Below are 26,760 nucleotides of genomic sequence, written 5' to 3'. Positions count from 1 at the left end.
TGTGGATAAAATGTATAGCTTTGATAAACCTTGATAAATCCCCCCCCCCTTGTGCTTTTTTCACATAGTTTGTAGATTCACATTCCTCTCAGTCCCATTATCACATGATGATAAGGGTACGGTCACAACCAGCCCTTTTATTATTGAAGCGGACTAAAGATAATTTGCTCCTGATCCTATCAGAGTTTTGATATTTTTAATCAACCATATTAAATAGCACCCACTTGGTATGAATATGGTTAATATGCATTGCTGTACATGTATTATGGTAAACCGTTTTAGTCTCAAGTGCCACCAAATGAGTTGGTTTTGAAATAAGGTTGGGATGTGGCCCAAATTCTTAGATTTTTATGGTTATACTTTTAGTTATTATATAAATGCATTCTTTCTTCACATCACATTTGGGCAATACAGTTGATCAGGGCTTGACTCAGTACCAGGCAAACCTGGGCAGATGCCAGGACCTGCTGGCCATGTAAACATGCTTTTGGCTTGTCAGTCAAGCCAACTGGCTGTGCAGATGAGGGACACTTTTAAAGTATAATACAGTACAAATTGTTTGCTATGCCAAATAATGTAGTAGGCTTTGCTATTAAATATTTTCCAAAAAAATGGTATGAAGACATACCTATCAAATGTATACTTAATGGACACTCTTGGCATAGAACCTAAAGGAACATTTGTATACTTTGAATATGATCTGATATGTCATGTGTATGGCCCAGAGCCTAAAACAAAGAAGCACCAAATGTGTCTCTCACTTCTATTTAACTTACAATCTATTTTCATTCATGATGAATGCCACATAAAGCATACAATGACATTTCCCACAAACATTCCAGCAATGGTTTTATATACTATCCTTAGAAGCCTTTTCATATAAAACTCCTCCTGCACATGGTTACATTTCTTAACACTTAAATCTACATATGGTCACCAGTGGGTGAATAAGAATACATTGTTTCATGGTTACATTTCTTAACACTTAAATCTACATATGGTCACCAGTGGGTGAATAAGAATACATTGTTTCATGAAGCAACAGAAACCAGAAGTGACTACTGCGTTTTGTTTACAGGTTGCCTAGTAACCATGTATTTCAGCATAATACTTAGAATCCAAAAATACAACCTACAACAAGTCGGTGACCTGAGCTTACAAGGAAATTGTTCTGTGGAGCGAAGTATAAATCATACATATTCCAGTGAAAAGTATAACACCTGGCATTTCCATTTCCCCATATAAGTACAACATTCATATAGTTACAGTTAGACAGATGGCATGAGAATCACTGTACCAACAGGCGAGGGCGGACTAACACTGCCCTGGGCCTCACCAACACAGTGATGTCATATAATGTTAGTTTTTCAACCAATCAATTTATGCCAAGAAACCACCTCAGCCTGCCATCTGGTGTGGGGCCTACATCCCTTTGGGCTGAATGTCTTCAGGCACTTCCCATCCATCCTACCACTCAGTTTTCAACTATTAACCACATTCACAATGCTAGACAAACCTGCAGAACGAAAATGTTTACACTTCTATAAATAACTTAAAAAATGTAAAAGGTTAAACAGGTCATTAGTTAGGTGCCAGTCAGATAATTTTGTCCAGCAGGTATTGCTTCTGCATGGTAATTGGGGAACGGGCAGGCACTTCCAAAGGCAACTAACAAAGGGGGCATGGGAGGCAGAAATATAGCCATACAAACTACCACTTAAGAGACGACATTCGCGATTGCCTTGCAGCACCCACCCCATACACTGTTAGATCCAGCAATCTAATGTATATGTGTCCCTTACACGAAAAACTGAAATTATGACTTATTTTAAGAAGGAAAATGGGTGATGTAAGTCTAACATGTTCATGCAACATGAGGTAATACAAGGCTTGTGCAACTGTTTAGGTATACATTCTGTGGTATACAATTGTGCCCACACACCGTGAGATTAAATGTGGCATGACTCTAGCTTAACATATGATATGATTTGATATTGGGAATGGCATGTTGTGACTGACTGTAAACTGGTTCGTCCTCTTGGCTATCAGCAGCTCCTTTTCATTTACATTGTATGGGAGATTCATGTAAAATCTAATCTGTAAAGTTTACCGTAATAACTACATTTCAAGTATAATTTTTAAGAACCATTTAAAATATGACAGAAATATATTGCCAAGGTTTAGGTTTAATTTTGATTAAACTGGATATTTTCAGGAAATATATGCTACCTGAACTACAGGAAGCATGAAATTTAGACAGGATCCCTTGTTACCAACAACAAAATTTTACGCTGAAAAGGAGCAGGTAAATTGCTGAGAGGCTGTCTTCTCAGCTTCTTCCCACCCACCTGACTTCCTTGACAGATGTTTTACTAAACACAAATGGAGAGAGACCTGCTAATAAAGTTGGATGGAAGAATACCGAAAGACCCCCTCTCAAAACACTAAACCTGGTGCCATAAGTCCATTTTAAACTACCTCTCTCCAGTTGGCCGCAGCATTTCAAAGTAAAACATAATTGTCAGTAACAAGGGAGCCTGTCCAAAATTTTTTATAGTGCACCTGGTTTGGGCTGTATACATCTCCTGAAAGATTTCCACAATAGTTTTTATGGTACATAAATTCTTCATGCAAGAAGACCCTCTTTTGGGTTAGTGTGGGTTTTCTTTGCTAAAGGCTGACGGCTCTCTGTTGTATTTGTCTCTTTGACATATGCCTTTTTTGCAAGAAAAACTTGGATAAAGAAATTCTGTACACTGCAGTAGGTTATTGTTGTGCATCTTTTTATAAAACGTTTTTATCAGCAGTCTTACCTTAAAATCTTCAGGAAGGAGCAATTTTGAAGTTCGTAGAAAACTTAAGATGTAGCGGAAAATTTCCCCATCTCGGTCGATAAAGTAATGCTGTTTTAAACTGTCCAGTACAATGGGTTCTGTGCCATTAAACAGACGACTTATTCTGAGGAGCAGAGTGAAAAACACAATTGTTACAAAGAAAAAAATGTATCAGTCAATTTCCTGGTTATAACAGCTGATCAGCACATTGTCAAGTGGATAGGACACTGCCTTTAAAGTGATATTCTTGTCTATAGGGGCAGTATTCTAGTAGTTATTTTTTATAAAGAGTACAGTATTACTGTAGAGTCATTAAAGGGGTACTCCGCTGCCCTGCTTCCGGAGCTCTGCTCCCCAGCGTCCGGAAGTTTATTGTTCCGAACGGGCCATCGCGCCCCCTTCCCATAGACTTTCGTTGAGGGGGCGGGCGGGACGTCACGAGGGGGTGGGCATGACCTCACGAGGGGCAGCCCTGAACACGGAAGCCCACACACAGCGTTCGGAACAATAAACTTCTGGACGCTGGGGAGAAGAGCTCCGGAAGCAGGGCAGCGGAGTACCCCTTTAATCTACACTTCAGCAAAGTACAACTAGTTATGAATCCAAAAGAAGAACTTCACATCTGGACTCACCTGTGTACAACTTCACTTTATTTTGTCATCATAAAGAATATACAAGCCGGCCTGGTGGGATCGGGAAACAAGGAGCGCAACAGCCGAGGCTGTGCGGGTGGGCGGCGAACAGCTGGTTTCGCGGGTAAAACCGCTTCCTCTGGCCAGAGTGCAGATGTGAAGTTCTTCTTTCGGATTCATGCATTGATGTCTCTATCTCACAATCATCTGGCACCCCTGTACCCCGGAATCTGCTTCTCCTGCACGGGACCATTTACATTATATGTTTTCTGCATGCTATGACCATTGGTAGTGCTGTCTCCCCTTTCCTCTACTGCCTCAGTACAACTAGTGATATTCTTGTATATACAGAAGGAGGCAGCATTATAGTAGTCGTACTCTTGAATCTAGGGGACATTTTATGGTAAATTCTTTTACTTAGGAGCCAGTATTATTGTAGTTATATTCTTGTAAGTAGTGGACAGTATTATAGTAGTTTTATTTTTGTACATAGGAAGCAGTATTATAGTAGGGATATTCTTGTATATAGCAGTAAATTTTAGTACAGAGACCAATTGGCCATATCATTAATACATATAACATCAATAGGACTGCTCGGAAATTAGCCATCTCATAGACGGCAATGCATTTTTGTGTGGAGTCCGCAAAAAGAATAGACATGTATATTCTTTCTGTGGACACTGGAATTTGAATTAGCATGCTGGAAACTTCTACTATGTGAACACGCAGAATCTTATTGGAGTCAATGGAACTCTGCTGCTGTGGAAATTCCATTGTGTGAACACAGCCTTAGACTGTGAGAAACAAGTTTCCCTAATCTGATGAAATCAAGAGTGACCTTTTTGTCCTAAATTTTAAGGGTCCTTTCTGAAGGAAAACAGGTTCTGTTCATCACTTGCCCAATACAATCCATACAGTGAAGCACGGTGGTGACAGTATCATGCTGTGTTTTGGCTAAGATAGGAAGACTGGTCAGGGTTGATGGGAAACTGATTGGAGCAAAGTACAGAGATATTCTTATTGAAAAGCTGATCTAGAGTGTTCTGGACCTCAGACTGGACCAAATGTTTACTTTCCAACAAGACAATGGGGGAGATATATCAAAACCTGTGCAGAGGAAAGTTCACCAGTTTCCCATGGCAACCAATCTTATTAGTTCTTTTTATTTTTTGAAAAGGCACTGAAAAAATGTAAGAAATTATCTGATTGGTTGCTATGGACAACTGGACAACTTTTCCTCCTCACAGGTTTTGATAAATTGCCCCAAATGTCTCCTTCCAACCTCACAGAGCACAGGATCTGCAGAGAAGAATGGTAGAAAAATCTCAAACCCAGTGTGCAATCCTTGTGGTATCATACCCAAGAAGGCTGGATGCTGTAATTCCTGCCAAAGGTGCTCCAACTATATTTTAGTTTTCCCTTTTTAATAAATAAACAGTAATTTCGAACTTACTGTTTTAATTTTGTTATTATGGGGTATTGAGTGCAGAACGATGGGGAGAAAACTCCTTGAACAATGGTGCCATTGTCATGAGATAATCAATGTTATTATTGACTTACCTCCCAATGTCCCCTTGTGCCGCCGGTATTACTGTTCCGTCCTCCGGAGTGGTCTTCTTCCTGCTTTTAGGACCTGACACGTCACACTGTTGCTCAGCTAAATGCTGGCCATAGCTATGTCCCGCCTGTATTGGGCCTGACCCTGGTCTTCTTCCTGATGCCCGGCCTGAAAGGTTGCCCTGTCACTCAGCCTATCACTGTCTGAGGCAGGACATTGCTGTGGCCTGCATTTAGCTGAATGCAGCAAGAAGACTGCACCAGAGGACAGAACATTGATACCAAGCAAATAACATTTTTTGCCAGAGTACCCCTTTAACTTCATCTGTTATTGCTTTTACTGCCACAGCTGATCAGTGTGTCGAGCAGTATTATTGAAGTTATATTTGTACATAGGGGAAAATAAATTGGTAGTTACAGTCCTGCCAAAGTTGTCAGTATAAGACTATGTTCACATGGTAGAATGTCAGCACGGAAACTTACTGTGCGGACAATCCACAGACAGCAGACCGCCAGCAGAACATGGCGCGCTAGGACCACTCAGAATCGGGCCATCCAATAGATGGAAATGCATTTCCTAGCAGAATCCAGCAACAGGTTCAATGTTTATGCGGACACTGGAATCAGGATTTCTGCAGCAGATGTTGCTGCGGCAGAAATTCTGCCATGTGAACAGAGCAGCAGAATCCCATTGAAATCAATGGGGCTCTGTTGCTGCAGAATGTCTGTGAGGAATTCCGCACAGACATTCTGCTGTGTGAACATACCCTTATGCTCTCTTTACTCATTACTTATAATTACTGCTAATATCATTCAAGAGTGAAATGCAAAGCAGGTACATATGTAGACCGTGTGGTATACATGTTTTCATTGTACAGCATAATACAGTCTACTATGATATTCCATAACACAAAAAAGTATTCTAATGCATATTAGCATGTGGAAGGTCAGTGGGCACCGATGTATATGGGCATTGTTTACACACAGGCAGCTTTCCTGAAGCATATACTGAACACTCTGCAAAAACAAGATGTGAATGTATATTAACCCCTAATAATCGATTGGTTTGTGACCCCCTGGGGATGGTTAGATACGTGTCAAGATGTAATCTGTATAGACACTCTATTTGTGCAGCATAAAGCCGCAGCACTCACGTCTTTTGCATCCCTCATTTGTTTAATAAGTCCTTGATTTCTGATGATAATTTTAGCAGTACAGAGAGGACTCATCCCCTCCCCCATCTCATATGCAGCTTTTCTCTACACATGATACACATGTTACAGCTGTAACACTAGGTCAATAGCCCCTGGCTCTGAATCTCATCGAGCCTTGGGCAATCTGCTGCCCACGTTTTCTATAGAATGCAGAGAGCAGAGTGAAAAGTATTCAGCTCAGAATATCTAGTATGAGATTCACAGGGACAGGCCTACACTATTACATTCTGATCTGTGTAAATAATAATGAGGATGTCACCCTGCTCCGTAGTCTATAAAATAGATGCCATTTGTATTCCAATAGTAGGCCATGTTACTGTCCTATTGCTGTTGTGCCAAATGTGAAGCAGGCCACATAGTACTGAGTTTATTCAGCAATAATTAGAATGTTTGTGTCTATGATATAAAAAAATAAATAAACACTGGACAGGAATAACTTGTGCGCGAAATACGGTATGTTTATCTGTATTATGTCCATATACGCTGCACTGTGAGACTATCCACATGCACAACCACCCACATTTGAGATTTTTAATGATGACTATTTGTATATATTTTTTTTTTTAGTTTTTGATACACTATCCTTGTACTTTAAAGGGGTACTCGTGTGGAAAACTTATTTTTTTTAAATCAACTGGTGCCAGAATATTAAACAGATTTGTATATAACTTCTATTACAAAAATCGTAATCTTTCCAGTACTTATTAGCGGCTGTATGCTACAGAGAAAATTCTTTTCTTTTTGAATTTCTTTCCTGTCATGAGCACAGTGCTCTCTGCTGACACCTCTGTCCAGAACTGTCCAGAGCAGCATATGTTTGCTATGGGCTCTGGACAGTTCCAGACATGGACAGAGGTGCCAGCAGAGAGCAAGAAAAGAAACACAAAAAAAAATTTCCTCTGTAGCATACAGTCGCTAATAAATACTGGAAGGATTAAGATATTTTAATAGAAGTAATTTACAAATTGGAGTACCCCTTTAAGCTGAACAGTTATGTAAAACAAACTGATTGCTAAGGATATGCTAAAATCCTTACCTCCTATGGTATCTACAGGCCTATTATGGTGAAGAGGTCATATTACAGACCAGTGAGGTTTTGTGGACTATTTTATTTTTAAAAAATCCATAGCCGCAGAATAAGCTGCAGAATACTGTGCCATGCAGAATGCTTACAGCTCCTTAATATGTGTGCATAAGGCCTAAATCTTAGTCTCTGACGGCCCCAAACAGCCATAGCCAGCAGGGGTGCGGTGGCACTGGTGCCACCCCACGATCGCCCTGATTCGTCGGCCGGTTTACCGGCCGACCAATCAGGGCATCTGCTGCAGGTGTCACTCCCGCAACCCGCTCCGCCCCTCTTCTGGAGGACGTGAGCGGGTGCGGGACGTGGACCCCGGCAGCTGGGGACCCCGAACCCCGGCGTCCCTGTTGGGATCGGGGCCCCAGGAGCGGCGGCGACGACGAGGGACTGACATGTGTGCGGCGGCGTGGAACAGCAGTTGGAGGTGATTGACAGCCTCCTGCTGTTGCTTAGCAACAGCTCCCAGCATGCAAAAAGGGCATGCTGGGAGCTGTAGTTATGCAACAGCAGGAGGCAGACCACCATAACGCCCAGCATTCCCTTATGGGCATGCTGGGACTTATAGTTTTGCAACAGCTGGAGGCACATTTTTTCTATGGAAAAGTGTACCTTCAGCTGTTGTATAACTACAACTCCCAGCTTGCACAAACAGCTAAAGTGCATGCTGGGAGTTGTAGTGGTGCATCTACTGGTTGCATAACTACAACTCCCAGCATGCCCGTTGGCTGTCGGTGACTGCTGAGAGTTGTAGTTTTGCAACAGCTGAAGGCACACTGGTTGTGAAACTCAGTTTTTTTTTTTTACCTAACTCAGTGTTTCACGACCGGTGTGCCTCCAGCTGTTGCAAACTACAACTCCCAGCATGCACCGTACATGCTGGGAGTTGTAATTTTGCAACAGCTGGAGGCACACTGGTTGTGAAACACTGAGTTAGGTCACAAACTCAGTGATACATAACCAGTGTGCCTACAGCTGTTGCAAAACTAAAACTCTCAGCATGTACAGTCTGTCAGCGCATGCTGGGGGTTGTAGTTTTGCAACAGCTGGATGTCCCCCCCTCCCCAATGTGAATGTACAGGGTACACTCACATGGGCGGAGGTTTACAGTAAGTATCCGGCTGCAAGTTTGAGCTGCCGCAGCTCAAACTGCCAGCGTGAAACTACTGTGAACCCCTGCCCGTGCAACTGTACCCTAAAAACACTACACTACACTAACACAAAATAAAGTAAAAAACACTACATATACACATACCCCTACACAGCCCCCCTCCCCTCCCCAATAAAAATGAAAAACATCTGGTACGCCACTGTTTCCAAAATGGAGCCTCCAGCTGTTGCAAAACAACTACTCCCAGTAATACCAGACAGCCACTGACTGTCCAGGCATGCTGGGAGTGTTACAACAGCTGGAGGCACCCTGTTTGGGAATCACTGGCGTAGAATACCCCTATGTCCACCCCTATGCAAGTCCCTAATTTAGGCCTCAAATCGGCATGGCGCTCTCACTTTGGAGCCCTGTCGTATTTCACGGCAACAGTTTAGGGTCACATATGGGGTATCGCCGTACTCGGGAGAAATTGTGTTACAAATTTTGGGGGGGTATTTTCTGCTTTTACCCTTTTTTTAAATGTAACATTTTTGGGAAAACAAGCATTTTAGGTAAAAAATGAAAAACCTTTTTACATATGCAAAATTAATGAAACACCTGTGGGGTATAAATGTTCACTTAACCCCTTGTTACGTTCCACAAGGGGTCTAGTTTCCAAAATATAATGCCATGTGAGGGGTTCTGAATCGGGAGAAATTGGGCTTCAAATTTTGCGGGGGTATTTTCTGCTATTACCCTTTTTAAAAATGTAAAATTTTTGGGAAAACAAGCATTTTAGGTAAAAAAAAATTTTTTTGTTTACATTTGCGAAAGTCATGAAACACCTGTGGGGTATTAAGGCTCAGTTTATCCCATGTTACATTCCCCAAGTGGTCTAGTTTCCAAAATGTTATGCCATGTGTTTTTTTTTTTTTTTTGCTGTTTTGATAACCTAGGGGCTTCCTAAAGGTGACATGCCCCACAAAAACCATTTCAGAAAAATGTTCCTCCAAAATCCCCTTGTCGCTCTTTCCCTTCTGAGCCCTCTACTGCGCCCGCCGAACACTTTACATAGACATATGAGGTATATGCTTACTCGAGAGAAATTGGGCTACAAATACAAGTAAAAATGTTCTCCTTTTACCACTTGCAAAAATTCAAAAATTGGGTCTACAAGAACATGTGAGTGTAAAAAATGAAGATTTTGAATTTTCTTCTTCACTTTGCTGCTATTCCTGTGAAACACCTAAAGGGTTAAAACACTGACTGAATGTCATTTTGAATACTTTGGGGGGTGCAGGTTTTATAATGGGGTAATTTATGGTTTATTTCTAATATGAAGACCCTTCAAATCCACTTCAAAACTGAACTGGTCCCTGAAAAATATTGAGTTTGAAAATTTTGTGAAACATTGGAAAATTGCTGCTGAACTTTGAAGCCCTCTGATGTCTTCCAAGAGTAAAAACTCATACATTTTATGATGCAAACATAAAGTAGACATATTGTATATGTGAACCAAAAAAAAAAATATTTTGAATATCCATTTTCCTTACAAGCAGAGAGCTTCAAAGTTAGAAAAATGCACAATTTTCATTTTTTTCATCAAATTTGGAGATTTTTCACCAAGAAAGGATGCAAGTTACCATAAAATGTTAAAGTAGAATATGTCACGAAAAAACAATCTCGGAATCAGAATGATAAGTAAAAGCATTCCAGAGTTATTAATGTTTAAAGTGACAGTGGTCAGAATTGCAAAAAATGGCCGAGTCCTTAAGGTGAAAAAGGGCCTTAAGGGGTTAAACACACAGCATTTGGTATAGTATTTGAACTCCAATATAGCACAAACTTCTATATAGCACTTAAGAGATGTCAGGAGAAAGAAAAAAATTTTTCATTGTAAAAAAGTGGATGCCATTAAAAATATTACCAAAGTTGAATTAAAATATGTTACATCCTAATTTACAAGGCAGAAAAAATGCTGAAAAATTACCATGTGAAGGAGACCTAAAGTCTATAAGCATTTTTCTGTTCTTTACCTGTATGATATGCCTAATGTTTGTTTCTACACTCCTTCAAAGGTGGAAAAAGCCATCACATTACTTTTTTGCATTTCTTATTCTCCAAGAGGGCTCAAGTTACAGTTAATGGCTGTGGTTATACGGTCATGGCTGTAAATGTTGGCACCCCTGAAATTTTTCATGAAAATTAAGCATTTCATTTAATTATTAAATTTTTTCACAGAAAAGGATTGCAGCAACACATATTTTGCTATACACGTTTATTCCCTTAGTGTGTATTGGAACTAAACCAAAAAAGGGAGGGAAAAAAGCTAATTGGACATAATGTCACACCAAACTCATAGTAAATTGCAGATGATCTGATGGCTGGTGATGACAGGGCTGTCAGATGATCCCATTGGCGCATGGGATCATCTGACAGCCCTGTCATCACCAGCCATCCGATCATCTGCAATTTACTATGAGTCCATTTATTTCCCCCCATTGTCCCCTGATGACTGGGGCAAGAAACGCGTCGGGATGTTTTTGATAACCTATACTTGCCATACCTGGGGTCCAGATGAGTACCTCTTAATCTGCACTAGATAATATATATAATTTGAGTCTGATCTACCTGTACAGTTAACCATCTATACAGTGGATGGTGGGTTCTTTTGTTGATTATATATCATGTTCTAGAACTGTTAAATTGGTCTCCTATTGTACAATCAATTGCTACATAAAGGGAAAGTAAACACCATAGTGTGTATTCTATTAGGCTATCTTTGTTTGACCATAGGTCCACCTTTCCTTCTCCCATCCAACTTAGTTAGACAGTCTTGTCTAGTGAGACAGAGAGCTTCCCCACTGTGACTTAGATGCTTCAACAGGCCATCACAGGGGTAGGTTCCAGTGCGGGACCGTCCTTATAAGGAAGCCCACCCCGCCTAGGTATAGGGGTAGCACCAGGGACACTATCATTAGGGTCAGTAGGTAGTGGCCGTCCATCCATAAGGCCAGCTTGTTCCCTAGGCCCGTCCCTCCCCATCCACCTACCCTATCCCCCATTCTACCCTTTAGTACTAATTTTGGACCTCTAGCTATGGCAAGTCTCCAGATTGGTGGAGCAATAATTATTTTCTTCATATCTGACAAGCTGTAGTTGCTGTCACTTATATCGCACTTACATTTGATTTATTTGGGAAGTACCAGTTCCTGGATCAGTGTGATCCACTATTGGACTATCACATTTTTTGATTTCTTGGTTTCATTTGTTGTGCTGATTTTTTGATTCGGCTTTTAGTGTAGAATTAATTAAAAGTTGTATTTTAGTGTCCATTCAGTGATTTCTATTTGGCTGACACGGTTAATGTATATTGCCTTAAGGGACTTTTTTTTCACTTCAGAACTCTCCAGCGCTTTATTGCCATCCATTTCTGGGTGCTTTTTATGTATGTTTTGGGGTCATTGTCCTGCTGAAAGACCCAAGATCTCGGACCAAATCCAACTTTCTGACACTGGGCTGTAAAGTGCGACCCAAAATCCGTTGGTAATCCTCAGATTTCATGGCACACATTCAAGGCACCCAGTGCCAGAGGCAGCAAAACAACCCCAAAACATCATTGAACCTCCACCATATTTCACTGTAGGTACTGTGTTCTTTTCTTTGTAGGCCTCATTCCGTTTTCAGTAAACAGTAGAATGATGTGCTTTACCAAAAAGCTCTATCTTGGTCTCATCTGTGCACAAGAGGTTTTCCCAAAAGGATTTTGTCTTACTCAAGTTCAATTTGGCAAAATGTAGTCTTGCTTTTTTATGTCTCTGTGTCAGCAGTGGGGTCCTCCTGGGTCTCCTGCCATAGCGTTTCATTTCATTTAAATGTCGACGGATAGTTCGCTCTGACACTGATGCCCCCTGAGCCTGCAGGACAGCTTGAATATCTTTGGAACTTGTTTGGGGCTGCTTATCCAACATCTGGACTATCCTGCGTTGACATCTTTCATCAATTTTTCTCTTATGTCCACGCCCAGGGAGATTAGCTACAGTGGCATGGGTTGCAAACTTCTTGATAATGTTGCGCACTGTGGACAAAGGCAAATCTAGATTTCTGGAGATGGACTTGTAGCCTTGAGATTGTTGATATTTTTCCACAATTTTGGTTCTCAAGTCCTCAGACAGTTCTCTTCTCCTCTTTCTGTTGTCCATCCTTAGTGTGGCACACACAGACACACAATGCAAAGACTAAGTGAACTTCTCGCCTTTTTATCTGCTGTCAGGTGTTATTTTTATATTGCCCACACCTGTTACTTGCCCCAGGTAAGTTTAAAGGAGCATCACATGCTTGAAACACTCTTATTTTTCCACAATTTTGAAAGGGTGCCAATAATTTTGTCCAGCCCATTTTTGGAGTTTGTTGTGACATTATGTCTAGTTTGCTTTTTTCCCTCCCTTTTTTGGTTTATTTCAAATACACACAAAGGGAATAAACGTGTATAGCAAAACATGTTACTGAAATCTTGTTCTGTGAGAAATACTTCAGTTTCTTGAATATTTTAAGGGGTGCCAACATTTATGGCCATGACTTTATGTACACTAAAATTAAGGCACCATTCCTAAATATACTTTTTAATCTCACGATGCTCTCCGGGGTTTGCATGCTATTGAGGGTATTCACATGAAACAAAATACAGAAGGCGATGTTCAACAGAGAAGGTTGGAGTTTTCACAGATCTCTTAAGGCCCTTGCCTTTTGCACAGATACACTGACTGGGTCATCAGACCCGAGGTGTACAGCAGCAATCTAATTTTTCATACTTTTTCTAATATATATCTTCCTAAAATTAATATTTAACTCAACAAGGAAGCAAGCAAGAGAGTCCGGGGGAGGAATAATTACCTCTTAGGATAAGGAATGCCTGAAGGACTTTGTGCAGGAGACAAGATTTTAAAGGCTAGAGGATGTCGGTGGTTGCAAAGTTTCATAAAACAGGACTTAGGTTTATAATAAAATATATATAACACCTTTTGTAGGGTAGAGGATAAAAGGAGATCATTTTAAAGGGCCACTAATCCCATTAGCACTTTATTCGTTGTGTTATCAGAATAGTTGAAGTGCTATTAGCACCTCAGACATGAAAGAAACATCCACTGAATATGTCTGATAGATTGGAAGGGAGGTCTACAGAGTGTCTATAACTCGCATAGAGAGAGAAGCCTGGATATGTGGCCACCTCTTGTCCCCTTGGCTTGCTGAAAGGGATTTGGGGATTCCTGCTCTCCCAATGGGTGGGGGTTGTCTCAGAAATTCTTGCCCTATTTTGAGCATATTTCAGAGCTGCTTAAGTGGAAACTGTGTAAAATGTCTATTACTTGGCTCGTCCTCTTCTGTTAAGTTATTAAAGGGGTATTCCGGGATTTTTTTTTTTTTATTTGACTGTGCTACATGGGCTGTAAATTTAGTGTAGTTCATCATTTAGTTTCTGTACCTCTGTTTGATGACTGGTTTCACAATTCTTATATGATCTTTGCCCCGATGTTCATTTTTAGCAGCATACAAAATGAATGTTGTCTCAGGCTTTTCCCAGGTGGCAGTGCAGCCTGAGACATTACATCACTAGTTAGGTGTGAAAGGGAGGATGACAGTGCCTCAATTGGTGGATCGACCGCTGGGTGGGAGGGAAATCATTCCTCCCTTCCATGTGTAAGCACAGCACACATGGAAGGGAGGAAAACTATGCAATGGGTGGAATTGCTGATGTGTGGGAGGGAGAATAGTGACCTCACACTTACAAACAAGTGATCCTGGGACTTGTAGTTGGAGGGAGGACACTCAATCAGGAAATAGCCATTTCACAAAAAGAAAGCAGCAGCGTTATAATGGGCTTACAACACAGTCATTTAGCCCCAAGACAAGCATGGATCCTTCTTAAGCATGTCCATTACTGTCTGGCTGGTAAGTTCTAAAGTCACCTTGTGTTGGATAACCGCTTTAAACCTTCAATTCAGTTCCTTAATTACACCTGGTTTGGGGAATCTGGATGACAACCAATATGTCTGCCATCACAGGTCTTACAGGGTTTCCACTTAGCCTTCCCTTATGTCTTAATGGAAAAGTCTTCCAAGTCCCACAGGTATACATCTCCTGCTCCTATAACATGGCTATCAAGGAAGATTGGCTTTTTGTTCTACTGATGCTCATTTACTATTAAAATTGAGTTTTAACTAAAGCATCTTCTACAATAAAAATATCCTAGTTGTTCCTTCTAAACAGGATCATTAAACCACCCAGTGAGGAGTCATAAGGCTCGATATCTTGTTAAATATAGGTCAGGTATGAGCTCTGTATCTGTAATTACAGGTGACTGTCAGTTTACATATGAGCCTGGTTTCTGCCTCTCCCTTATGATAGCGCAATTGTTACCTTGCACAGAACGCTCCGTAGTGATTTGTAAACACTGCAATTCTTGCAAAACATTAATCCTACCAATCACTGGTCGACTGAAGTTCCTGAGTCATCCTCTTCCTTCTGGCTGGTAAAATTCCTGTTTGTGAATTATTGTATATCCATTTCTGGGTAAACTGGATGACAACCAATATGGCCACCATTACTGCCTCCTGAATGGCAAATCTACCTAGCCATGTAGTGATACACGTGTACTTCCCTACTGATGTATATACTGACCTGGGAAAACACTCCTTTGGGGCCATATTGGGGACATAAAATAGCTACTGTTGGAGACAGTTTGGTTGTAATTTTAAGGAGTGTAACACAGCTCCTTCAAACACTGCATGTTTAATCAGAAGAAGCATATAAATATATGAGTCCAGCATGACACCCCTTTCTATGGTTTCAGTTAGGACATTTGGACATCATAGTGGTGAGTCCCCTGCCTGGTACCACCTGTATGAGCCAAATACATCAGTTGCTTACAATGTGATGTTATGGCAGATCTCTCTGTTTTACCCATTATCTGATCAACTTTCTAATGTTATACTACAATTAGGCGTTAGGCTGGAACCATAGTTATCAGGTAATTAGAATAGGTTGGTTTGTGATACAACAGCCTTAAAGGGGTACTCCGGAGAAAAACATTATTTTTTTTTTTTTATCTACTGGTGCCAGCATGTTTAACAGATTTGCATATTACTTCTATTTAAAAATCTTAATCCTTCCAATACTTATCAGCTTCTCTATGCTCCACAGGAACTTCTTTTCTTTTTAAATGTATTTTCTGTCTGACTACAATGCTCTCTGCTGACCTCTCTGTCTGCCTCAGGAACTGTCAAGATCAGGAGCAAATCCCAATAGCAAACCTCTCCTGCTCTGGACAGTTCCTGAGACAGACAAAGGTGTCAGCAGAGAGCACTGTTGTCAGACAAAAGAACAACTTAATTTCAGCAGCTGATAAGTACTGGAAGGATTAGATTTTTTTTTTTATAGAAGTAATTTACAAATCTGTTTAACTTTCTGGAGCCAGTTGATATGCAAATTTTTTTCACTGGAGTACCCCTATAACATCAGTATCCTTTAAGGCATTCTTGCCCCCGATCTGACATAAGGCATGTAGAGATGCAACTGCATGTTGGGAGGCATGATTGTCAATGCCCTGTAAATATCATGCAATAGTACTTGTACACAAAACTGCCAGGGTGTTGTACAGTTACCTTGCTTTGGCAACTATACAACTAAGTTCACAGCCTCATCTCTCCTCAGCCTCATCTCTCATGTCCAATGTGAGATCAGACAAGAATATTCCTGGATAACCAAAAGTAAAATGTAAACATTTGTACCCCTACCTTTGACCCCCTTGCTAATTTTTGATAACTAAATATGGCTTGGCCCTCTGGAGAATCCTTGTAATTATTAGGCAATACTCACTGCATGGCGTGTTTTTTTTCCAAGAAACTAAGCCCGGATGTTAGCTGGGACTCGATAGGGAAAAATTAGACGTCATACCCACATTTCAGGTTTTTTTTCACCCTTTTGTGACGTTTTTAAGCTCACTGGCAGTTTTTCAAAATCATTCTATGTTGGGGGTATGATTTTTTCATGTAATCTTGGTGTTTTTCCTTCCTTAGACTTCTAAAAAATTATGTATGTATAGATGTAGTTTTTTTTTTTTAAGTTTTAAACCAAATTTTTCAATAGTATTCATGATGAAAGAATCACATGATGTATAATAAAAAACACAGGGAATAAAATGCCAAAATAAAAAACGCCAAAACTAATACACACTTTTGTTCGGAAAAATGAGGGGGGCTTTTTTTTCTGTCCAAAAGAACAACATACAAAAGTTGTGTCTGTCCCTAGCCTTAAGCTACTAACTGTTAAACTTCCTTAGTGTAGTACTTTGTGTTTTGGCATTTTCCCCCATATAAAGATCACAGGGGAAAAAGTCAGAAAAACACCCAAGCTTGAGTAATGCACAGACAAGATTTAGAGTCAGAAAAATTGTAAATCCACTTAGTTTATGTTATTTATCTGCCTCCAGTGTTTGCTAACCAAGACACAAGTTTCTTTTACCTTTTTCTCAGTAAAATTAAAAAAGTGGTATTTTACCAAAGCTATGGAATATAAAGCAGTGCCCGCCAACCTGTGGCTGTCCAGCTGTTAAAAAACTGCAAATCCCAGCAGGCCCTGAGAGCTGCAGGCAAGAGCGGGACAGCCAAAGGTTGTAGACTTCTGCTATACAGCTTTCTTATAGTTGCAAATTAAGAGGTATGCTGTAGCCCGGACAGTGCAATTCTCACAACTCAGTATAAGGGGCTGTAATGTCTGCTAGTCTTGCCAAACATCTGGCAGTAAAGTTATGTTCCTAATTACCATGCAGAAAGTATGTCGCATACACTGAACCGCCATCTCTTCCAGGGCTGCTGCAGATTTTCCCTAATTTTTTTTTGTTTTTCAGGATCCCAAGGTAAAAAAAAAAAAAAAATCTGCTTCTAAGTGTGACCTTGCTTAATGGAAAGAAATAGTTAAACTTTAACTAGAAAGAATATTATTCAAAGAAGTCAATTACAATCAGTGAGTAACTTGGCTGGGCTGTTTCTTAATAAGTTTGTATACGGGCGTGTCAGACATAACCGGAAAACACAGCAAAGTCACCCTCCTGTCTCCACCGCGTAATGTGAACACTGCTAATTAGAAAACTAATTTGAAACACAGGGCTAATGAAAAAGGCCTGTGTATGGTCATACAGCTGTGGCTCAGGGGAGGGGGGCAGGGCTAGTAAGTAGAAAGTTTTGGGGATCCGCCAAGGAACTATTATTAGGTAGGATTACCAGCAGGGATACTAAACGTAAATTTTATGTGCAAGTGAATGAATCTATTGTTTCATGTTATCACCCAGTCGGAAGGGGAGAGACTGACTGTAGTATTCTTCAATAGGATGACATATAAGTCCAGAAACCCCCCCCCCCCCCCCTTCACCAATGATCACTGCTTCATATCACGTTTCAGAACTTCTAGACACATACATGTACATAGATATTTTTAGCTGCTGACTTCAGATGTTTCAGCCCCTTTTCCCAATTGAAAATGGATATTAAAATCGGCAAGTGGGAATGACTGTGCTGCAAAATGACATAACAAAGCCGTATTCATATGTACTATAGACTTACATATAAATTTTGCTCAAAAGTCCCTGTTAATCTTTTTACCTGCCTGAAAATCAATAAGATCCCAAAATTTGGAGTCTGAAATTTTACCCAACAAGAAATATCTTTATTTTATTCTTTTCTTATTTTTATTCCTTAAAATGTATAAGCTTGGAGACTGTTATGTACTCAGCAAATTATCTGGTACTACGAAGTGGAGAGGTCTTACCACCATTGTGCACCAAACTGGGACAGATGCGAGTACATTAGGTGAGGCCCAGGGTTTTCTGATGTGAATACAGGACACTAAAAAGTGTGTTTACAATATATATATATATATATATATATATATATATATATATATATATATATATATATATAGATGTAGTAGAGCATTGCTTGCCCACTGTGATAACTCACTGAATTCAAGCGCAAAATAATGCAACTTTACCTTCAGTCATATAGAATAGAACTGATAACACATGAGACATCAGAGATAGCACAGTGAATTCTGAGAAATCACAAACTCAGCTCTGCTATATGAGTTTTTAAAGTCTTTAGAATAATTGCAGACAAAATTTATTTTTTCATCTATGGCGCAGAAATATCCAACCTCCAAAAAACCTTTCATTGTGTTTTGGAATCCCATGGTAGTGGGTTTAGAGCGAGCCCATGACATACTCCACTGTCTGGGAGTCAAAGGAGGACAAAGAGTGATATTAGGAGAACAGTCTGATCTTGACACAATGGAATATTATCATAAATTTACACATGCAAATGAAGATGTGTCCTTACCTTGAGTCGGGGTACTTGGTTAGGGTGGCCAGGCTGCTTGTGTACATGTGTCCCCCTACATCGATATGCACAGGTGCGTTGGATTTGGTGAGCTGTGCTGGGAGAGGTATTCCTTGTGAAGCCAAGGGAGAGACCGGGGAACGGGTGAGAGACAGACGGGACATGCTGCTTTCCTCCTTGATGGCAAAAAAAAAAAAAAAGATTCCTCCTTCAGTACAATGAGTATAATGTTTTAGATCACAAATCTAATCAGATCATTGCTGCATCTGCCTGATCATACATCCAGCGTACAAATTACAAGCCCTGCCGCAATTAAATGGATTTGCATGGCTTTTTTAAGTACCAGAGGGTAGGTGGAATATGCTTATTAGCAATAAGGAATCAGGAACATTTTTTTCCTCCTCCTTTTTCCTTTCCAAGGTGTCAGCCTCAAGGGGCACAAAACAAACTGCAAAATTCTAATTAGAGGTCGTGGGCTTATGTGTTAGATGTGAAATATCCCCTGACAAACGGAGAACCAATTTGTGAATTGAGATTCAGGGGTTTTTTGCAAGTGTGTCTCAATAACAAGACACCTCTAAATTAGTGACTTCCTCGGTACCCGAGGCATTTATTTGATACACTGAGGTACATTTCAAATCCATTCACCTACTGTAACATCTTGCAGCCTTTACCTACTGTACCTGGGTGCAACATGAAAACAACACCAAGCTAAATATGACATTTCAATTTGGTGGAGAAAAGTTGGAGGAAAGTATTAAGAATGTTTGATGAATCTACCTGCCAGCGCCAATTGGCAGAGGTTAATGCTAAGAATACCCAAGACTCCAGTCCTTTGATGTATGCATAAAAATGTAAATTGTTACCAGCTGCTTGATTTAAAGTACAAGACACTAAACTAAAGTTATCCATGACCTGTATATACTACAAGGCGGCTAACCCTTTCAGAGACAGGGTCCTAATGCCATCTTCTACCTTTTACAATATAAAGATGTAGCAGTGCTGGGTTTGTTTCTTTACAGATTCTTATATGTAGATGAGTAGTTTTAACTGGAGACCAATAGAAACTCTCGGATAACACAGTATGGTATCATGATGAGGTGTGCTATGTGAAAAACAGAGCAATGATGTGTCTGAGGGTATATAACACCTGAGAAATATATTGATGTAGCTTTCATATTTAAGACTGCAACAATAAGCATGAATGGAAGCTTTTGTGCCCAGGGCTACCTTTTACCTTTCTTTCATAGCATTTTTCTTATTGTGACCAATGAAAAGAGATTGGTATATTAAGATATATTCACTTGCTTAAATATTTCCATTCTATCAATAATCTATACATCAGTGCAGATATAATGACAGTTAAACTGGGCTCTGCTACATTTTTCTATAAACTCTGTAGTGTGCTTTTACACTTAACTGGGCTCTGCTACATTTTTCTATAAACTCTGTAGTGTGCTTTTATAATAAACTGGCCTCTGCTACATTTTTCTATAAACTCTGTAGTGTGCTTTTACACTAAACTGGGCTCTGCTACATTTTTCTATAAACTCTGTAGTGTGCTTTTACACTTAACTGGGCTCTGCTACATTTTTCTATAAACTCTGTAGTGTGCTTTTACACTTAACTGGGCTCTGCTACATTTTTCTATAAACTCTGTAGTGTGCTTTTATAATAAACTGGCCTCTGCTACATTTTTCTATAAACTCTGTAGTGTGCTTTTACACTTAACTGGGCTCTGCTACATTTTTCTATAAACTCTGTAGTGTGCTTTTACACTTAACTGGGCTCTGCTACATTTTTCTATAAACTCTGTAGTGTGCTTTTATAATAAACTGGGCTCTGCTGCATTTTTCTATAAACTCTGTAGTGTGCTTTTACACTAAACTGGCCTCTGCTACATTTTTCTATAAACTCTGTAGTGTGCTTTTACACTAAGATGGGCTCTGCTACATCTGTACCAACAATAGAATGCTATTATCATCTTTCTACTGTCTAACCAACTTAGAACCTCATTGGGTCCAAATTTGAGGCTGGGTTCACCTATAACAATTTGCTTAGTATCTGGAACTCATATTGGTCAGGATTTAAAAAAAAAAACAAAAAAAAAAAAACAAGCGGTGGAGCTCACCGAGAAAAACTATAGTGCAAAGATTTGCTCATTTTTCTATGTTTTACACACTTTAATGGTTTTGGTTAAAATACTGACCAAAACAAAACCCAAAAGGAGTTCCAAACACTGACTAATACACATTATGTAGACCAAGCCAAAATCCATACATCCCTAGACAATGGGCACAGTCCTAACAATCCTTGTTTTGGCAGCTATGTGTTTTTGTGAATATTTGATCTAAACTGCACAATAGTTATGGAAAAGGTTGAATAGAATTTCCCCCAGACCTTTCATTGAGTAATACATGGAGAAAGAGCAGCATTGGTAAGGAAAGCAATGAAAGAACTGTGACAGCAGGTAGGACAGGTGTGCAGACATTTCCACCTAAACTCGCTATAGTTTTTTAGTGCTTAATAGAAATATATGTTGTACGCATCTTACAATATCAGTCTTTCTAATGCATGTCAGAACTATCAATAGCTGGCCAAAGGAATTCTGGAGAGAACACACTAGCAGAGGAGATGCACGTGCACCTTTCTATCATGGCCACAAATGGCAAACTGTTGAGGAAGTTTAGAGGGAGAAAATGGGACCACATTTTATATGATTATAGTCATTTGGTGCATCCCTCTTACTTTGAATATTGGCTGCAGTTTTTATAAATGACTCTAAGGCTAAGTTTCCACTTGGATTTTTTTCTGGCAGTTTTTGGAAACCTGCCACTGCAGATTTTGAGCCAAAGACAGAAGTGTATTCAAAAGGAATAGGACATATAAAGGAAGGACTTACACTTCTCCTCCCTTATGGATCCACTTCTGACTTTGGCTCAAAAACTGCAGTAGCAGTATTCCAAAAAACAAGTGGAAACTTAGCCTTAGCGTGTTGAATCCCTAACATATTCACAAAGGTGCTTTTTTGCAACAGTTTTTCACAAAGACTGCTGCATTTTGTCACCATGTTTACAAATATCTCATAAAAACTGTGATATGTGACATGCTAATACACCATTTAGAATTTACAATTTTCAATGTTGTATCTATTACAGGTAACAACTACTCTTGAAAGGACACATGTTAAAGTAAGTGACTTCTTTACCCTACATCTATATAATCAGTTTAAGGGTTATTTTTTTCACACATAACCATCATCTGAAATCCTGATATAGCAGAGCTAACAGTGCACTGTGATTATTCACTGAATACAGATGATGCACTATATCTTCCTGTAGAAAAAAAGATAAAACCTTGTGATATGGGGACATGTGTGCCTATTTATAAACTCCTCTCTATTTCACCTACTGTTTAAAAGGTCAAATGAAACTATGTGGTATATCGTGCGGCATCTTGATTAATACAAAATAAAACATTCTATATTCCAAAGTGGATGTAATATGAGTGTGATTCCTAGTCACTTATATAATACATTACACATAGTAATAGGATCAATATGAAGTGTATTATGTGAAAGAAAATACATAGATCAGACACAATAGGAGCAGCTGTAGGGCTTTCTAGTCTCACATTTTATACAATGTAATGTAAGATTAGATACAGTATTGTGGTAACACAGACATTTATTTACTGAGTATACAAAGATTTTTTCCATTGGGATAACTTTCCTGAGTTAAAGTAATGCTGTAGTTTTCCCTGCCGTGCCATGAACTTTAGATTACACAATATCACTGTAAACTCTGCCAAATGACAAAGTCTTCTCTGCTACATCTGAGTGTATATCACTTATTTATGAGCCACCTTGTTCTAGCCATACAAGAACAAATGTTAGTATTTGTTTTCAGGACCACCTTTACATTCCTTATATATCATACTGACCTTTTGTGACCCATTAAAAGAACAATATGCTGTTAATAGTCAATAAAAACATATAGATCAACAATAATCTACATATAAAATGACTGACAGACACACTAACTGCAACAGTGTACTGTACATTAAACCAAATAGACTCTGTACAATATAACATGTTGCTCATGTACTCGTGAAAGGTCATTTACCTGAATAATTCACCAGCCTCGATTAGAAATGTATAAGGCCATTTACAATGAATGAGAATGTAGTCATCTGCCACAATACCTGTAGGCTGTTCTCCTATAGGCACTTACTATTCATCTCTAGAGAAAGTTTGACTCATAAGATTTAGTGCAATATCCAAGATATGTACTAAAGTAGAGCATTACTGAGTAGCAGACTATCCCCCATATGGATTTACATTAAATTAGCAAACTATTAAAGAATAATTACAAATAAATGTTCAATAATGGTATAATGTTACCCACTTTTCCTCTTCCAGAAGACAATGCGGAATTGGGCATTCCATGCATCTTGTAGACCCTTTGGATAAAGAATCAGGGGATGGCTGCAAGGATCACTGTTTCTACCTAGAACTGCAGGTAGTTGTGCCTTTGAGTGGACTGTCCTATCTGATGCTCATACAACAGGGATATCTGCCAGGACTGATGAAAAGAATCTCCCACCTATTCATAAACCATGTCATGGAGCCAAACACAGATGCTTCCTTACTTGCCCCTGGGAGTCAAGGGCCCCCACCTCCTTGGCTCAGAGTGGGTTAAACACAATTGCATTAGGAACCAGCTACTTTAATTGTATTAAAAGGAGGGTGGTCTTAAGCACAAATTGGGTGACGGCTGAACTAGCTGGGGGCAAAACCAATACAACCAGGTCTTCGAATAATGTTTAGGGTTTTTTTTTTCTGGGTCTTGTTTTTCCCTCCTCCAGAACATTGAGTTCTATGAAAAGCCAGATTATCTTCCCCCTGTCTTTGTGGAGGTAGCTGCACAAATGTTGCTTGTAAAAGCTATTTGCCCATGTAAAGTGAAGCCATAGCACGCTCATTTACACACAAAATGACTCTGTGTCCCATTGTGCACACAGTTGTTTCGCTCTCTAGGGGTGATTAAACTTGCTATGTCGCTGCAGCTTGAGAAGATTTCAAGAAATCGTTTCTCCATGAAGTTGCCTCTTTGCTTAAGCTGTTATTTTACCCATAAAAGGTAAACAGAAGGAATTTTTTATTCTTTTTTTTTTTTATTAGAGGGAGAGAGAGAGAGCTCTATTCAAGGCTTGGTGCCTGGGGCACAAGCCCTACAGCAAGGAATGTTGAAAGAGGAGAGAAATGGAAAGAATATTCCAGGGTGTTGTCTTTATAGCACAAAAGCCTACAGGAATATTCCTCATTTACTACACACACAAATGGATGATGCATTTAGATCCCACTTCAAAAGTCTAAGAAGTATTACTGGGCGTATGAAGTTTGTTCCCACCTCTGCACATGGCTGCAGGCCCTGGTAACTCATACTGCTACAGTCTGTGCAAACCATACAGAGACACTGGCTGGGGGTGAAAGGTTCCAGAAATACCCACAGCATATTAATACAAATGTATAATGGGGATAAACGGGCATTGTGGAACATAACAAGTTAGGAGAGATACATATTGGCTAGATATTAATAACAACAATGCAAAATATTTTCTAAAGAAACTTAACCCCTTACAGTGCCTTGAGTGGGCTCTGACAACCTGAGTGACATAAACTGAGTGGTTAGGGGCCATGATGCAACTTTTAGGCCAGCCATAGTGATTGATTCTGCAAACCTGAATGTGATCTTTGTGTCTGTAGTGATGATCTGTTTGTTGTGGACCAATGATAATTTGTCCAGTCTTTTCAGAGAAGGGTTGGGGTTGACCTTACACTGCTAGAGAAGGTTGCTGGGTCCACAGGAGTGATGCTAATAGTAATACTGTACAATTATGTTTATCAGCAATTGTCCCCTAGGCAACTTTTTAAAGTATGACATGGACTAATAAGACCCCTGTCATCTCATTTTTAAGCTACATAAACACCTATCAGACAGACTGTTTAAAATCAACAAAACCTTCTGAGATCTGCTTAAAAGTGAAGACAAAAGTTTCCAACCCTTTTTTCTTTTTCAATCCCTCTGACATGTGTTGCTTGATACCATCACTAACTTTACAGAAATTACCAGATATTATTTTGGTTACAGTCTGTACAGATTTGAAATAATGAATACATCCTGGTGAATTTGTCTCATCTGAGTAAGAGCCTTACATGTGACTATATAAAATTGCATATATATTTAATATATTATTACTATCTTTCTGTCTATCTAATCCAGTGTTTTCCAACCAAGGTACCTCCAGCTGTTTCAAAACTACAACTCCCAGCATGCCCGGACAGCCTTCGGCTGTCCGGGCATGCTGGGAGTTGTAGTTTTGCAACAGCTGGGGGCACCCTGGTTGGAAAACACTGACCTAATCGATCTATCTATCTGTAATTCCATCCAGACATTATAACTATTCAAGTACCTACTTCAGCCCCTGACCTCCCCCAATAGCAGGACACCCAGTGCCACAAGTCTTTGCATGAAACTTTTGGACAGGAGGAAGTAGATGGAAACTCGCAGCTCCACTTGTCCCCCTTGTGTTTCTCAACAGAAAAACCTGGACCACTCAATGCACCTATCCCCTTATACACCCCTACTGTCCTGTGCATCTGCACCCCCAGAGTTTCTCAAGCCTCTTAGGAAGCCTTTAACCCACCCTTGCCCCACAAATCCAATACAATTGAAAACAATGCATAACAAGCAATAGATGAAAGCTAATAGTACTTACTGCAGGCATCACACTCACACAGACTGACTACTACTAAAAGCAATGCAGGAGAAATGCATGCACAAGACACCATGATATAGACCAATGTTTCTCAATCAGGGTGCCTCCAGCTGTTGCAAAACTACAACTCCCAGCATGCCTGGATAGCCTTCGGCTATTTAGGTATGCTAGGAGTTGTAGTTTTGCAACAGCTGGAGGCACCCTGGTTGGGAAACCCTGCTATAGACACATGAGCCCCCAGCTATGATTAGGGGTCTCCCCCTCCCCTTATTCTGCTGCCATACCACCTCCATATCACGATCATGCAAGTACAATGCCTTTTAGCAGCAGCAGCAGCAGCAGCAATATACTCCTCATCCATCCTACAAGGCTCAAAGACCCTGCACATGTTGCTGGGGAGCCTGCTGCGGGATTCGGGGTGCTCCTGTGCCCCTGCGCTTCCAAGTCACTTTTTCAGCAAGCCCTTCCTCCTCTCTTACCTTGATCCCGGCCAGATCTTTTCCTCCTCCTCCTCCTCTTCTTCCCTGAGTGCCTTGTGCTCTCCCCGGAACAGTGCCCCCCTCTGTCTCCTGGGCACCCCTTGGTCTCTGGTTTCACAAGCCCCCCAAAGCCCTTGTGCAGCCTGGAGACTAGAGAGGAAGGATCCTGAGCTGCAGGAGAATGGAGAGGAGGAGAGAGATTGCGCTGCTCACTCCTAGCTCTGGGCTTCCAAACGCCTCCAGGGCAAGGATCAGCTCCAATGAAGTGGCCCAGCTCTGCCCCCCCCTTTCCTGCCTTCTCTGAGAGGTGCCCCCCTCCGGTGCCAGCTGTGGGATAACGGTGTGTGTACAGAGATCACGGGGCTCCTGCCAGGGCTTCAGATCCAGCAGCAGCAGACAAGGCACAGGCAGAGAGAGGGAGAGAAAAAGCTGAATTTAATCATTGTCATTTCGTCTGATGTAATTTTTCCCCGGGCACTTTCAGCGAGGCATAAATTTTCAGTTCCCAAATAAGTAACACAGGGCACGTTTCTCACATCCTATGACTTTGTGTGTTACAATTGCTACAGCTACACTAGAACTTGCTGCAAAACTTAATGGTTTTTTAGGGGGAGGGGGGTTTAGTGCTCTCTTGCTCTCTCTTTTTACCTTAACCCTAAAAAATTCTCTTGCTGCACAATTACATGTGATTGAAATTATTTTTTGCGC

At 40.3% G+C, this 26,760-nt stretch overlaps 1 protein-coding gene and 1 long non-coding RNA gene across 9 annotated transcripts in view; one reads left to right on the top strand and one right to left on the bottom strand.

Moving 5' to 3' along the window:
- The window catches only part of KCTD15 (potassium channel tetramerization domain containing 15), a 124,756-nt gene that overhangs the window by 12,296 nt on the left and 85,700 nt on the right, over window positions 1-26,760 (bottom strand). For 2 of the 8 annotated variants that reach the window (XM_056525796.1, XM_056525802.1), the window contains exons 2-3: window positions 18,794-18,969; window positions 2,814-2,958 (exon numbers count right to left, since the gene is read on the bottom strand). In XM_056525796.1, the coding sequence (XP_056381771.1) occupies window positions 2,814-2,958; window positions 18,794-18,969 (321 nt within the window). Of the gene's footprint in view, window positions 1-2,813; window positions 2,959-18,793; window positions 18,970-23,199; window positions 24,471-24,535; window positions 24,827-25,857; window positions 26,003-26,052; window positions 26,590-26,760 lie in introns of those variants that run through there. The other 6 variants (XM_056525800.1, XM_056525799.1, XM_056525798.1 and 3 more) reach the window with 6 other exon arrangements.
- The window catches only part of LOC130276428 (uncharacterized), a 35,750-nt gene continuing 30,694 nt past the window's right edge, over window positions 21,705-26,760 (top strand). The window contains exons 1-2 of the long non-coding RNA XR_008845111.1: window positions 21,705-21,984; window positions 23,214-23,313. This is a non-coding gene — a long non-coding RNA (uncharacterized LOC130276428). The remainder of the gene's footprint in view (window positions 21,985-23,213; window positions 23,314-26,760) is intronic.

The sequence above is a fragment of the Hyla sarda genome, chromosome 6 (genome assembly GCF_029499605.1).
Source record: "Hyla sarda isolate aHylSar1 chromosome 6, aHylSar1.hap1, whole genome shotgun sequence".
Lineage (NCBI taxonomy): Eukaryota > Metazoa > Chordata > Amphibia > Anura > Hylidae > Hyla > Hyla sarda.
This window is presented reverse-complemented; position numbering and strand designations above follow the sequence as displayed.